We start from the raw sequence: 15,248 nt of genomic DNA, 5'->3' as shown, positions 1-15,248 counted from the left end.
GGTAGAGTGAGGTGTGTGTGTGTGTGTGTGTGTGTGGAGGGGGGAATAAATAAATAAAAAGTGAAAGCCTTCAAAGCAAATATCTCCAGAGTGTGTAATAACCTGTAAAGCCTCATAAAAATAATTGAGCGCCCACTGTGAGTGTAAATATCCATATGAAAAGTCTACAATGCCAAAAACTGAGAGAGACATGCTGAGAGAGAGAATAATTTATAATTTATGCTTCAGCTTCATTCTGCGATAAGCACACTTCAATACTAATCGCTAAATACCTGCATATCGTCGCTGTCCAATGAGAAAAAAAAATCTCCATTTTTATCTTGTCGATTTTTAGTTTACTACATATATTGAACAGACGAACTGTCCCTCTTACACTGTGTCAAAATTTCTTGATGAACGTATCAATAGAAATATTTTAAAATGATCTGAAATAAACTGAAACTCTCTTTACATTGACTTCCTTTAAAAATTTAGAAGTTTTTATTTGTCTGTTTTGTTGTTTTTGCTGTTTTGGAGATACTTGTTTTCAGGGTTAATACACTTTTTAACCAATAAATCTCCATGATTTTGTCATTGTGCTATTTCTATTTCTTTTTCTCGCTTTAATGTATGCTTGTCATGTGTTTTTATTTGTGTTATGTTTATAAACTTACAAAAATCGAAATAAAATAATAATTTAAAAAAATCCATTATTTTTTCCATGCTTCCAAGGCAAATTTTTATTACCATACGATTTATAGAACATCAGTGCATGAACTTAGTAGGCCTAAAATGAATCTGACAAAGGTAAATTAGTCCTGTATGACGGATGCCGAGCTCCTCACCTCTTCAGTGATGGAGTCTAGTGAAGAAGTGGCTTCATCGTACAGCAGAACGGGAGGGTTCTTCAGGATGGCTCTGGCGATGGCAACACGCTGTTTTTCTCCACCTGTCATGATGCGGACACACCTGTGAGTTCTCAGAAACCTGGGTAATCAGTCATTATGTACACTATGTACAGAAGGTCTTCACAACTCTCAAAATGCACTGCTCACACAGGTGGAAGTAGCTTTATAATTGGCCAGTCGATTTAATATAAGCAAGTAACTTTAACCATGTGAACTTTAACTATAACAATTAGGGCTGGAAAATACATATAGTTTCTGAATCAGTTTTTTCTGACTTTGCTATTTATAGGTTTATGTTTGAGTAAAACGAATATTGCTGTTTTATTCTATAAACTACAGACAACATTTCTCCCAAATTCCAAAAAAGATGCAGAGCTTTTAGACCTTTTAGACAAGTTCATATTCAAGTTTTAAAGAGTTCAGGAATCAATATTTGGTGGAATAACTGTGGTTTTTAATCACAGTTTTGTTTCATGCATCTTGGCATCATGTTCTCCTCCACCAGTCTTACACACTGCTTTTGGACAACTTTATGCTGCTTTACTCCTGGTGCAAAAATTCAATCAGTTGATCCGTCTTTTTCATACCTGAAAGCTTCAGGCCTCGTTCTCCAACCTGTGTTTCATATCCATGAGGCATCCTGAGGATAGCATCGTGGATACCAGCTAGCCTGGCCACTCTGTACACGTCCTCCGCTGTGGCGTTGATGTTGCCGTACTGAAGATTGTAGAAGATGGTGTTGTGGAAGAGGACTGCATCCTAAAGCAAGAAATAAACAGACTTTTATTATTATTAGTTTATTATATGTATTTAAGACTTTTTTCAGACTTCTCAGGCCAACTAATGCTGCAAAGTCATTATATATGATTCACAGTAATATCATATTCAGGTGTTTACCAGTGAAAAGACCCGCTTATTAATTTATTAATTTATTTATTTTAAGAAGTCCTAACTTTACAAGTTGGGGACATTCCCAGAAAAAATGTATGCAGTGTACAGTCTATTTTTTAATGATTTATTCTTATTAATATATGGAAAAAATCATAAGTACATGCTACTGACACTTTTACAGGACAATAATATTGCTCAGCTAATGCTCATACTTTGCTATTTGTATTTTTGGCTTGCAGTTACTGTAAAGATCTCTGTTGGCAACAGGAAAAACCAAAGTTAATGGAAAATACAGCTACAAGCAGCAATCTGCAGAATGATGCCTACTAGATTTATAGGTTGGTTATGTGTAGAAAGTTTTAATACAATTTGAGACAAAATGTCACATTTAGAAATTAAACCTGTTCTTTTTTTTTTATTAAGAATAGTGATGAAAAAACGAATTTATTAATTTTTAGCTTTTCATTTCTGACATTCACACACAGAATTTTAGAGAAAAAAAATCTATTTTTGCATCTTGTAACAAAAATCCAACTTCATTTTTCGTACAAAGAAAAAACAAATCAAGATAATTCTACAATCCTGTTTGTGAAATTCAGAAATTAAAAACTTAAAAGTTAACTTTATCTAGCACTGTATCTGTATAACTAAGGCTGTATCTCTGAAAAAATATTGTCCTTTAAGTTTTATAGCTGTAAAATTGACTTTGGATGGGATGGCAGGTAGGCCTTTCCTGCTGCAGTGCTGTTAGCCAATCATATGGCGATATGTTTGAAATGTATGAATATTCATAAGCAAGAGACAAAATCCTGTCTTTCTTTAGAGACCACTAATCCAGTGAACTAAAGCAGGGTTATACAGAAACACCGGAGCACTTTTTTTTCTCACAAAAAAAAAAAAAAACAGCTCACACGGCATTCAGTCATACTAGAGACCACAACAGACAAGACATTTTAAAATTAATTTAAAAACTATGGAATGAAGTTTTACAAGCTTCTGAAAGCAATAATTAGGTGGATCAGATAGGGAATAAAAGTGATTGTAGCTAAAGTCTGCTTTACATTAACTCTCCAGGAGCAGAGTTAGAGAACCTTAGCTAAGGTAAGAGCTTCACCTGCACTAAAGCATGCAGTGCATCATCTTTTTCACACAGAATCCACTCTGTTTTACAGTTTTACAGATCACTTACCTGAGGAACCACTCCCAAAGACTTCCTGAGACTATCCAGGCTAACATCTCGAATGTTCTGGTTTGCAATATAGATGTTGCCTCGCTGGGGTTCATAGAATCGGAACAGCAAGCGGACGATTGTGCTCTTCCTGCGAAGAAAGAAAGTTTATCAATAGAAACAAGACAACCTCTGGCAGTAAAAAACCCACAGAGCTGCTCTCCACTGCGCACTTACCCGGATCCGCTGCCTCCGACAATGGCCACCTTCTTCCCAGCAGGCACTTCGAAGGAAACCCCGTTGAGGACCTTTTGTCCCTCCAAGTACTCGAAGTAGACATCCTCGAACCTGATGGTGGCCTCCTGAGGAGTAACCAGCAGCGGAGGAGCCAGCGCTTTCTCCTTCAACACACAGAACATGAAGAGGAGGGTTAGTTCGGCCGGGATATTGATTCTGGAGGGAACGAGGAAATGGGACGATCTAGCATTTTTCTACCCAGGAATACTTCTTCCGTTACTCTGCAGTCAATCTCCCCGTTCTTGAGTCAAAGATGCTTTTGATATTTCAATAATAGATGGAATAGGTGGGCAGAGGCTCACATATACAGCTATGGAAAAAAAGAGACCATTTAAAAATGATTTTTTTATTTATTTATTTTATTTATTTAAACAAATTGAAAACCTCAAGACAATCAAAATAATGATGGATGATCACAAGCCATCAAACCAAGACAAACTGCTTAAATTTTCAGTGCAGTGTTTTTCCAGCATGCTGATTTCATTTTCCAGCAGGACTTGGCACACTGCCAAATATAATAATAATATTTAAATTTTCTAAAACACTGATATTTGGGTTCTCATTGGCTGTAAGCCATAATTAACAATAAAAGAAATAAAGGCTTAAAATAGATCAATCTGTGTGTAATACATCTATATAATACATGACTTTCACATTTTAAACTAAATTATTGAAATAAAGAACTTTTTGAGATGCACTAGTGTATATATATATATATATATATATATATATATATATATATATATCTTTGCATACATGGGTTGTGCAAAAACCATGCATCTCCATTTCTGTTTAAATTAGTTTAAATCAGACAGGTTCTTTACATCTCAAGACAATACTTTAACAATTGAATGAAACAAGAGAAATGCTAAAAAAAAAATTAAATTAGGGTTTTTGTTTTGATCTTCTTCTCTAAAACTGCCATATCGGAGATACAAGGTTTTTTGACCGATGGCAGCATGTGTCTAAATACAGCATAGAAAATAGATACTGCATTAAAGTCTGAGAGTGTGTCTGACAGCAGTTCTGACTTTATTTTTTTCTATACTTGTCTGAAACAGAGAAGAAAGTGTTTAAATTAAAGTGAATATTCTTTATTTACTGCCATTAAGGCACGAACCGTCCAAGTTACTTTCACTTTGACAGACATAGTTTAATTAGTTTGCTGTTGCAGGGAGTTTTTCTCTCTGTGATTTGCGTCTAGCCGTTAATATTCTGATTGATAGCTCGTAGAGCCGTTTTAACTCTCTGTTAAATGCTTAGCAGACTGTTTTACAGTGCTGTGCGTGATCTGTGACATATTTGTGAAGAACTCGCTGTTTTCACACCCACAGACTCTCTGTTGCGCATATTTGACCTTGTCCTGACCTCTACCAGCCTGAGATTCTGCTTTCTGTGGTCTGAGAAGCGCTCCAGTGTGAGCTTCACCTGTAACAGTTCTGAGGAAAACCTTTAGAATAATATATATTTTTATAATTATCATCATTTATTATCATTAACACATAAGTTCAATAAGTCGACATTGAAATAACTTGTATTAATTGTAACTCTCTTCATCTTGACAAACCAAATTATGGGTACAATTTTTAAACTACTATTTTTAAACTCCGGCTAGCACTGCTGGAGCAGAATTAGCATTACCCACTGACCACGCTAAGTGCTAGCTCTTTGGCTGTTCAGAGGTAAGTATATCGGACTGTGGGCTGCTGCTAAGCCCGGCTAGCACTGCTGGAACAGCATTAGCATTACCGTAGTTTGCCACTAAAGCTAACGCTCCAGCTTTAATGGAAATCTGAAAAACTCAACTTACTGTAAATAAACAGAAGCACTTTACTCACCTAAATGAACAGTTTTCAGGAGAGAAATCTGTGTCTCTATCTAATATCTGTGTCTTTATCTAATATGTCTGAAATATATATATATATATATTTTTTTAAGAATTACAGTTTACTTAATTTAGCTGATTAACATTGTCTAAAAAAAATAGACATCTGACCTTGGTCTCCTGTGTCTGCAATTGGTCAGAAGAACGTGTTGGAGCCTACTGTTCAAAATGCTTTACTCTGATATAATTAAATTTATTAAGTTCAGCATTAAATTGCATTAAATCTCAACTCGATTTGTTGATTGTCATTCTTTTGCCAAATACTTCCATAGAAAATGACCGATCGCTTGTCTGATCGCTAGCGTGGTAATATTTCAGTAGCCATTCTTTATCTTAACCCAGTCTGGCTATTCTTTGTTGACCTCTCGTTAAAGTGAACATGACCTGAAGCTGCTGGTCCGTATCTGCACGACTGAATGCACTTTCGCGGCTGCATGAAAGCGTAGGCGTTTAGGTCTTCCTAATTAAGCCCAAGGTGAGCGTAGAATTCAACAAAAAACGTGTCAAAAAGGGGGAAACTACATTCCCTACACTCTGCTGAGCAGTCCAGTGCTCTCGGTACAACAGAAGTACTCTGCAAGTTTACACTAATTCTACATACAGCCGCGTTATTTTAGAAATCAAATTATGACTCCCTGTAATGGCTTGATGGGCTGTTCAGTCATGCAGAGAGCCATGGTGAAAACCATTACTGATCACTGGGAACAATTGGACAGATTTTATTCACAGTAATTACAGGCTGCATACAGAATTAGCCAAATGAAGAATGAGCTTCATCAACCTCAAATGCATTTCAACCCCCCTCTCTTCCCTCACCTCCAAACCTCCATAGCCTCCACACCCCCCACCCCCTATCCCCACAACCCCCACCCAAAAACATCACCCATCCCACCATTACTGATGGCATTAGAAAAAAACAGACAGAAAAATAAAATATATATATATATATATATATTTAACACAAAAAAGGATTCAGGGATTAAAATATGCTAAAAATGCTACAGCAAATATTATGCAAATTCATAATGTTCAAATCCATAGAGAGAATGGGACTTAAGCGTCTGACTGTTTTCCAAAAAAGCACTGACATTTCCGGAGAGGTATGCATTGTGGAGAGAGAATAATACGTCCTGATGAGCGCGGGACCGCAGTCACCAACGCTGAGAACAATTCCAAATCATCACGGACGGTAAATTATCGTCAGGTTAAAATAACTGCTCTTACGCAGCCCACTGACTTCATCAAGCAGGACATACTAATAAAATATAAAAAAAATAAAATAAAAAATAAAACAGCCTCTCACTGCTGCCAAAGTGCCTCAAAATTGTACGCTTTCAGAACGATGCCGCTGCCGCGACAAAGAGCCAAAATGCATCAGTTCGAAGGTGGTAATTTAAATGCATTGATTGTGTAAAGTAAGGATTTATTATGTTAAATTATAATAATATTCATTAAGGCATGTGCAATAAATGTGTAAAAAAAAGATCTGAAAATATTCTTTAAAAGAACTGGTGTCTAGTTTTTTTCTGTATACCTTTAAAGAATAAAGTCAGAATTGGAGAGAATTGGAGTTTCTTGCTCCTGGGCTCCACCTACAGTCAGGGAATGTAATCTGCACTTTAAGCCACCCCTAAAGAACATGATTTAAACATGCTTTTCTGGACAAGCTGGGACATACACAACCATCACTGAAAAGGATAGGGTAATATTACATGATTTACCAAAAGATGACTTTAGATTAAAGTGTTATCCTGCTTATTTATCCATAGTGCTCTCTAAGTTAACCTGGGTTTCACTTTACTAATGCATTGTTATTAGTTTGCTGCTCACTGATTTATTCATAGTTCTTCTGTGAGACTTCTGTAATTCCCAGCATGATCCACTGTAGGACTGAACGATTAATTTTTTTTTGATTGACATCGCAAAAAAATAAAAATAAAAATAATAATAAATAAATAAATAAATAATAATAAATAAAAAAAAAAATAATAATAATAATAATAATTTTTGTTCCTTGAAATTTACAAAAATAAAACTGACAACTGCATGTATTTTGAGAACCCTGGGAATATTTTATGCCGAAAGAAGTTCATAACTATGTTTGAAAGATATGTTGACCACTAAAACAGGTTTAGGGTTTAATGGATTAAAAATAATCACAATTTAAATCGCAATTGCAATATTCTGTGGAAAAAATGCCCAAATTGTGAAGCCTTCATCCACGGCCACCATTTAAAAGCTGCAATTTAAATCAAGGGCTAGGATCTGTACTTTAAATAGTTTAAAGAGTTAAAATTGCTTTTATAAAACTGCTAACAAATCAATTAAATGCCATTTTTGACTATTCTACAAGTTCTACAAGTTACCAAAACAGCACACTGTGGTGAAATCTGGTGATCAAGAGACTGTAAAAGAGACTGTACCTTGACTTTAGTGTCCACACTGAGCAGCGTGAAGAGCGTGTCCATATCAATGAGGGCCTGCCTGGTCTCTCTGTACACTGTGCCCAAGAAATTAAGAGGCAAAGAGAGCTGGAAGAGCAGGCCATTCACCATCACCAAATCTCCAACAGTCATTGTTCCTAAAGAAGACAATACAATCAGCAATGACGAGACAATTACATACTGCTTGGTACAGACACACTACACATTTTAAAATATAAAATTATGTTAAAAGTCTTAAATTACGCTGATTTTTACCTGCCATAATGCCCTGGCTAGCCAGCACCATGATAGCTGTGAGGCCAACGCTGAAGATGGCACTCTGTCCGAAGTTCAGCATGGCCAGAGTAGAGGTAGTTTTGAGAGAAGAGGACTCGTAGACCTTCAGGTAGCCGTCGTATCGCTCCGCTTCATATTTCTCATTGTTGAAATACTGAATGGAGTGAGAGAGAGTGGCAGAGAGAAAAAATGAAGAGAGAGAGAGACAATCACATCAAAGTCAAACACAAAAGGACGTTTAGTGGTAGGAGATAAGATAGCCGGAAGGGTAAATCCTTCTGAGAAAAAAAAAAAAAAAAAGAATCAGAAGGAGAGCTGTCTGAGGACAAGTCTGAGGACAAGCCAGGTAAACTCTCTGAACAGTCTCTTAAAGACGAACTGCTGTCATACGCTTTACAAAGACCAATACTTACAATACTAGGGCTGAGTATCTGTTTTAAAATGTATGATATCGATACAGATTTACACTGCATGGCCAAAAAAAAAACTGGATTTAAGTAAGTAAATGATGTGGGGTTGGTTGGTTGATGCTGCAGTTGGTCTGCAGGTTTAGGTTCTTCCCTGATGGCACGGCCATATTCCAAGATGACACTGTCAGGATTCATGGTGCTGGAATTGTGAAAGAGTTCAGGGTTCAGGGAGCATGAGATCATCATTTTCACACATGGATTGAGAGAGAGTTCACCACAGAGTCCAGACCTTAACCTCATTGAGAATCTTTGGGATGTGCTGGATGGAGAAGGCTTGGCTTTGTGCAGCGGTCAGACTCTGCCATCATCAATGCTGCTGTAAGATCTTGATTTTAATTTTTTTTTTTTTTGTGGCAACTTTTTTTTTAGGCCAAGTAGTGTAGATGCCGATACCCAAACAATACTTTTTATAATTTGTTAAAAAAAAAAGGTGGATAATTATTTATGAGTGTGGATGAATCTTTGGAAGTAGAGCCAGACTTTAGAGTACCTCAACCTGTTTAGCTTGCTGTGTGGACTCTCCCTGTTTCTTTGTGCACTCTCCAATATTGTGTACACCAGTGTGCTGTCGTTTTTTTATTTTATTTTATTTTTAGTTGATCTGTGTTTGGCATTTTATGTGCGTTTCATGCAAAGCATCAAAAATGCTACTTTGGCACAGAGCAGCAGTTCCCAATAATAATGCACATTTACAAAACTCATTTACGAAGATCTGGATTGGTTTATATGCTCCATCACACCTGCAATAAAGATTTTGTTTTTGTTCTTTTGTTTTGTTCTTAACGGCTTTATTTTCTCCCCTTTAACTTTTATATTTTAAGTAGTTTTGAAACCAGTACTTTTAAACTTTTACTTCATGTAAAAAGCTCAAGTTGATACTTGAGCTTCTACAGAAGTATTTTAACCCCTAGTATCTATACTTTTACCTACAGAGTAATTAATGGAGATACTTCATATCTTTGATTATTATCAGTAGTAGTAGTAGTATAAGAGGTTTTAATGGAAAGTGCACCATAGATTGCATACAGACCAGGCCAGGGCAATATTGTAGAATTTTCCAAAACATCCCAATAACAATTACAAAATTAAAATACTCTCATTATCAAAAGTTTGCAGCTGCATATTTCTGCAGAAATTTTTGACATAAAAATGTCCTAAAGTGACTATATTATAATTTATCACGTTTTTTCAGGGACAATATATCATCCAAAAAATGTGTAACCGTGCTAATTCAATCAATAATGTAATTTTCTTAATCCACACTTATTATTTCACAAGCTGTTCGGATTTAAATGAGTCCTCTAGTTCTGTCACATCTCTTTATCAGCACGTTCACACCTCTTCAGCATCGTCATCCTGTTAGCTATCAATTATCACCTAGCTCTATTACGGATTCATCATCTGTAACGTTACCTAGAAGCAGACGGAGAAAAAAGACGACCACAACAATAACAAGAAAGAAACACTCGTTCTTTCTTCCTTGTTTTATATTTTTATGCCATTTTTAACAAGTGGCACTGCGTTTTTTATGGTAAAAGTGCTTTAAAAGGTTCTTTTAGTGATACAGAATTTTGCATTAGCCCCGAACCGCTGTTTCCCCGTTCAGAGGTGAGTATTATTGGCCTGTAGCCTGCTGCTAACCCCTGCTAGCACTGCTGGAGCAGCATTAGCATTACCTGTGAACTGCGTTAGCTCTTTCTCCATTTAGAGGGGAATCGGACTGTAGCCTTCCCGTTTGCCGTGTTAAAACAAGCTACGGTTAATCTACAGATTAATCGACGACAAAAATAGTCATGCTTGAATCCTTAATCATTAAGAAGATTGCGTGACCAAACTAAAATAAATATCAGATTTGGGTCTTCACTGTGTGAAGTAGCTTTAAGAAATTACAATTATTTTAAGTTTTGTAAATGAAAGAATGTACTTTTATTTTTAAGGAACATATTACAAGCTGCAAATCACATCCAAACGGAAGTTTCATCACTGTCACAAGCTTTAAAACCTGTGGATTCTGGGCAGCGCAGAGCTACAGGCATAATTCAGAAGAAGGCAGAGGCAGAGTAAACAAAAGAAGGCTGGTGTGGCGGAGGCTTAGAGAGGGCACTCTGATATCGTGCTCATGCTGATGCAACAGAGATGCTGAAAGCGCTGTGAAGCTTCACAAAAGAAACAGCGAACAGGAACAGCGGCTTCCTCCCCTCCAACACTCAGAAATAGAACTGCATCAGAGACGATTTAATTAATACTGAAATGCGGCACAAATAAACAGAGGTGAGGTGATAACCGCAGCTTGTTAAATGCATCCATTTTTATCTGGAAGTCTGCTGGAGTCGGGCCAGGTTAAGAAAAGGCGAGGCGGGAGGTCGAAGCGAGAGAAACGGGACCTTACAGGAAAAAATAAAGCTCCACGTCGGTCTCTTTACATAAAAACCGATAGCGTTTTACGACCCCTCTTTCTTTGCCGCGTGCCGGAAGAACTGCTCAGGCTCATTAGCGCAGCGTGATCAAACAGACAAGTCTCCTGGACTGTAATGACAATCTGAATATTTCATTAGAGAGCGTCAAACTTAGCGCCAGCGTCCTGTGCCAATTATCTGCGGGAGCAAAAGGTATCAGGGAGCATGTTGCAGGCAGAGGGGCTTTATAAACAATTTCTCTGTTGTCAGGAAAGTGGGCTGGCTGGGGAAGAGAACAGGAGGGAGAGAAAAGAAGAGAGAGAGAGCGAGTGTGAGTGAGAGAGAGAGAGAGAGAGAGGGAGAGAGAGAGTGTGTGTTTGTGTTCTGCGGGAGCTTTTGTGAGAGTGGAACGGATTTTGAGTGGGTGGAGATCTAATTATGTATGCACACTGGCTTACAGTGATACTAAATCCAGCTGCATTGACATCAATGACACAAAATAAAGCCCTACACAAAATATATCTGCGCTTAACAACAAGGGTATAATAAAAAAAAATAAAAAAGCAGGAGGGGTGAAGGGGTGGGGAGAAACGAGGGGGAAACGGAGGAGTTGAGGGAGCAGAAACAGAGAAACAGAAGCTGAACTTGTTCACGAAATCCGTCAAAATTTGTAACACAGTCGATAACAACAGAGAGAGTCAATGGTGCAATGGATTTCAGAACTGTCGTCACCCTGACAATCCTAAAAAAAAAAAGAAGTAAATTAATACTTCCTAAAGCTGAGTAACATGAAGACATGTTATCGAATATCATGATCAATATTCTTGTATCAAAAATATACTTAAAATGCTTTAATAAGCAAATAATCACCATGATTATATCTGTCCAGTATCGTTTATTTTACTTTAATCCTGGACATATGGAGATATTTGTAGTGCATTATTATTAGTATCATGACATTCTGAATCATTGGCTTCTGTTACAAATCTGATGAAAATTCTTGTATTTTTTAATATTGCAGTTATGGGTGTACTATATCATATCGTATGCAAAAACAAAATGTAATATATATTTTTTATTCAGTGTTTTGTCATATTGCCAAGAGTATCGTTCTCCTCATCACGAAAATACCATAAAAATATTGTGATATAGGGCGCCGAGTGGTCCAGCGGTCTAAAGCGCTGCAACTATGAGCGGGAGGTCGCAGGTTGGAACCCCGGCTCATGCAGATTTACCATCAAGCTGTCGGCGCTCAGAGGGAGCAAAATTGGCCTCGCTCCCTCCGGATGGGTAGATGGCGCTCTTTCCCCACATCACTCCTAGGGTGATGTCTGCAGCACAGGGCGTCTGTGAGCTGATGTATCAGAACCGAGCCGCTGTGCTTTCCTCCGAGCGTTAACGCTGTGATGCTACTCAGCAATGCTGCATCAGCTGCAGCTCGTAAAGAAGCGGTGGCTGGCTTCACATGTATCAGAGGAGGCATGTGTTAGTCTTCAACCTCCTGGTGTGTTGGGGCATCACTAGTGATAGGGGGAGTCCTAATGGGTGGGTTGGGTAATTGGCCGTGTAAATTGTGGAGAGAATGGGGAAAAAAATAGAAATAAAATTATAAAAAAAAAATTTGATGATATTATTTTAGGGCCCCATCACCCAGCCCTAATACTTTTTACCTTTTAATAAATTGAACTATTGCTTATATTACTGTAAAATCCCCATTTGTATAACAGACATTTTTAATCCAGCTTCACACAAGGTGAACCAGAAGCAGTACGCTTTCACCAGAGCTTATAAGAGAGATTTCTCATCAAACTAATTCCTAGGCTAATTTGCTCAGGGCAAATCACACTAATTAAACGTGACATTGTGACTGGAGAGTAAATATTTGCACCAACAAATAGGCGCTTCACCTGGCGGTGGAAGGGACGAGCAGCGGGACTCACCTTAACGGTCTCGTAATTGAGGAGAGAGTCGATGGCCGCGTTTCCCGCTTCGTTATCTGCCTTGTTCATCTCGATCCTGAAACGGGTCCTGATTCAAGACACACAAGGGAGAGGGGGAGGTGAAGGTTAGCGTGACTTCAAATCTCTTCTCTTAGAAAGACAAAAAAAAACACCTTTAATCCAGCTTTTCCACGTCTTCTATAAAAGGCAGGCAGCCCTGTGTTTTTCCTAAGCCTAGCTCTGGGCTAAATTGCACTGCAGCGGTCGCTGCACTCATGTACCCATGTACTCATGTATAACACCAGTTTAAAATGTAAGTGTGGTTCAGTCCCATTTCTCCTGAACTCCAGAGGAAGTGGTAAAGCACAGTGGGAGACAGATTGGATTGCACACCTAACAGCCCAGCAGCACTGCTGGATATTCAGGATTCTACCCTGACCTCCACAGGCTCAGAGAGCCGAGACTCACCTTGGATTATCCACAGGCTACTGGCCTGAGCAAACGCAGGCGGTGCGAACAGGTAGGGATGATCCAGTTCAGTGTGAATAATAAGTAAGTAAGTGCATAGAAAAGGGAATTTTAAAGAATATATCAGTGGATTATAAAATATGAAATAGCTAGCATCTAAGCGTCCTGTAAATATAAATGAAAGCACTTTACTCAGCCAAAAAAATGGGTTTAAAGAAAGAAATGTGTGTAGATTAATATTTAGGACTCATTCTGCTGAATTATAAGAGTCTTATCGGCCACTCTACTTTCTGCTTAAAATGCACTGTACTATCTGTTCCAATCTATATACATGAGCTTTATTTTAAAAATAACACCTCACAATATAACTTTCAATATACTTTATATACTTTTAACTTGCCTATTTGCAGGACTGCATCTTTGCCTGTGCGATTTATAGGAGAAACAGCTTAGCATTTCAGATCCAGTGGCTCTCATTTAGCTAACTAAGCTAAGTAAAGCTAAGCTAAATAAACAAAACTGTAATTAAAAAAAGACTTTCTTTTAATGTCAAACAAGCGCTGAATGTTATTCTACACAGATTTCTCTCCTGAAAACTGTTTATTTGGGTGAATAAAGCGCTTCCATTTATTCAAAGTAAGCTTAGATTCACGAATTTCTCCAGCACTAAGGCTGGAGCATTAGCATTAGAAGCTAACCTCTTTTAACATGATAAACGTGCAGGCTACAGTTCAATATACTCTCTGAATGACGTGAGAGCTAGCGCTTAGTGCATTAAGCGGCTAATGCTAATGCTACTCCAGCCTCAGTGCTGGAGAACTAAACTGAAACGCCTGTATAACTCTGTACTTTACCGAAGTGGCTTTACTGCTTTTTAATACCTGACTGGTAGAATTAATATGTAAGGCAACTTTTGGAAAAAATTAAAGGATTTTATATATACCTTATAGTGCAAAAAATACGATATATATAAAGAGAGAGAGAGAGAAAACAGTCTGAGGAAATCATTCGCAAAGCTTAGTAAGACCTTCCTAAAGAATGAAAGAATTCAGATCTTACTCTTGGCTCCTATTGCAGTGTGGCACCATAATATGCAAATCAGCTCGCACACAACAACCAATTGCCTGTGTCGCTGCATTCTTCCTGTTCAGCTCTATGCCTCGGAAATCACATTTATTGCAAGGTGCTGTTAATTTCCGTACAGTCGGTGTGTACATGAGAGAAATGGCTGTTCAGAATAATTAGGCTCCTGAGCTAATCACCAGCATCAATGTACTGTAGCAGGACTGCTAAAAATAAAGACATGCCAGGCAGGGTAAGGGTGCGGTGAACTTGCCTAATATTCACACCGGCACAGCAGCAGGCTCAAACCTAAACTCATAAAATAATCCTGCATCCAGTGAGTACTGTTTAACTGGTTAATGTGCATCAAAATTCGAATGAAAAATCACCTTACTAACTGTCCATGATGATCAGAGTAACACTTATCAATTCAATTGTCTGACAGTTTATGGCTAAACTCGAAAATAGAAAATTTAGGGAAAAACCTTTATTGATTACCTCTTACCATTTGGTGTAGTATAGAAGAACTGGGGATTCATCCATTTTTTCATCCAATTTTCTAGTTTTATTTTTTATTTCTGCACCTCACAATTAGAATTTCAGGAAATATATATTAAAAAAATTTGGTCTCAATTCTTAAATTTTTACGTCTTGTGACAAATGCAAGTTGCATTGTACCATCAGACTTTTGTTACAAAATGCAAAAATTAAAAAAATCGAAAAAAGAAATGACAGAAAACAGATCAATTTCTTCTTCACCAAAGTAAATGGGAAAAAATAAATAATGAACCTTTATACTCAATCTTCTATGTTCATTGTGATTACACACTGCCCCTTATGCTCAGGATGAGCAGAAAGCAAAGAATATATACCAAATGTTTCGCACTTGGCAAATGTTTAGCTGCTAATGCTCCAGCCTTAGTGCTGGAGAAATTTGGGAATCGGAAGCGCTTTACTCACCCAAATAAAAACATTTCAGGAGAGAAATCTTTTTAAATTAACATACATTGCTCGTTTGACTTTAAAAGAAAGTCTTCTTTTTTACAGTTTTGTTTATTTAGCTT

At 37.5% G+C, this 15,248-nt stretch overlaps 1 protein-coding gene and 1 long non-coding RNA gene across 2 annotated transcripts in view; one reads left to right on the top strand and one right to left on the bottom strand.

Moving 5' to 3' along the window:
* Positions 1-15,248, top strand: part of LOC125804806 (uncharacterized) — a 296,742-nt gene that overhangs the window by 161,269 nt on the left and 120,225 nt on the right. The window lies entirely within an intron of this gene.
* abcb7 (ATP-binding cassette, sub-family B (MDR/TAP), member 7) overlaps positions 1-15,248 on the bottom strand; it is a 47,622-nt gene that overhangs the window by 11,391 nt on the left and 20,983 nt on the right. The window contains exons 8-14 of the mRNA XM_022683718.2: positions 12,655-12,742; positions 7,828-8,002; positions 7,552-7,709; positions 3,184-3,347; positions 2,968-3,097; positions 1,475-1,646; positions 825-928 (exon numbers count right to left, since the gene is read on the bottom strand). Coding sequence (XP_022539439.2) covers positions 825-928; positions 1,475-1,646; positions 2,968-3,097; positions 3,184-3,347; positions 7,552-7,709; positions 7,828-8,002; positions 12,655-12,742 — 991 coding nt within the window. The remainder of the gene's footprint in view (positions 1-824; positions 929-1,474; positions 1,647-2,967; positions 3,098-3,183; positions 3,348-7,551; positions 7,710-7,827; positions 8,003-12,654; positions 12,743-15,248) is intronic.

Source organism: Astyanax mexicanus, chromosome 10 (genome assembly GCF_023375975.1).
Source record: "Astyanax mexicanus isolate ESR-SI-001 chromosome 10, AstMex3_surface, whole genome shotgun sequence".
In the NCBI taxonomy this organism is placed as follows: domain Eukaryota; kingdom Metazoa; phylum Chordata; class Actinopteri; order Characiformes; family Acestrorhamphidae; genus Astyanax; species Astyanax mexicanus.
The sequence above is the reverse complement of the archived record's forward strand: the minus strand, read 5'-3'. Positions and strand labels throughout refer to the sequence as shown.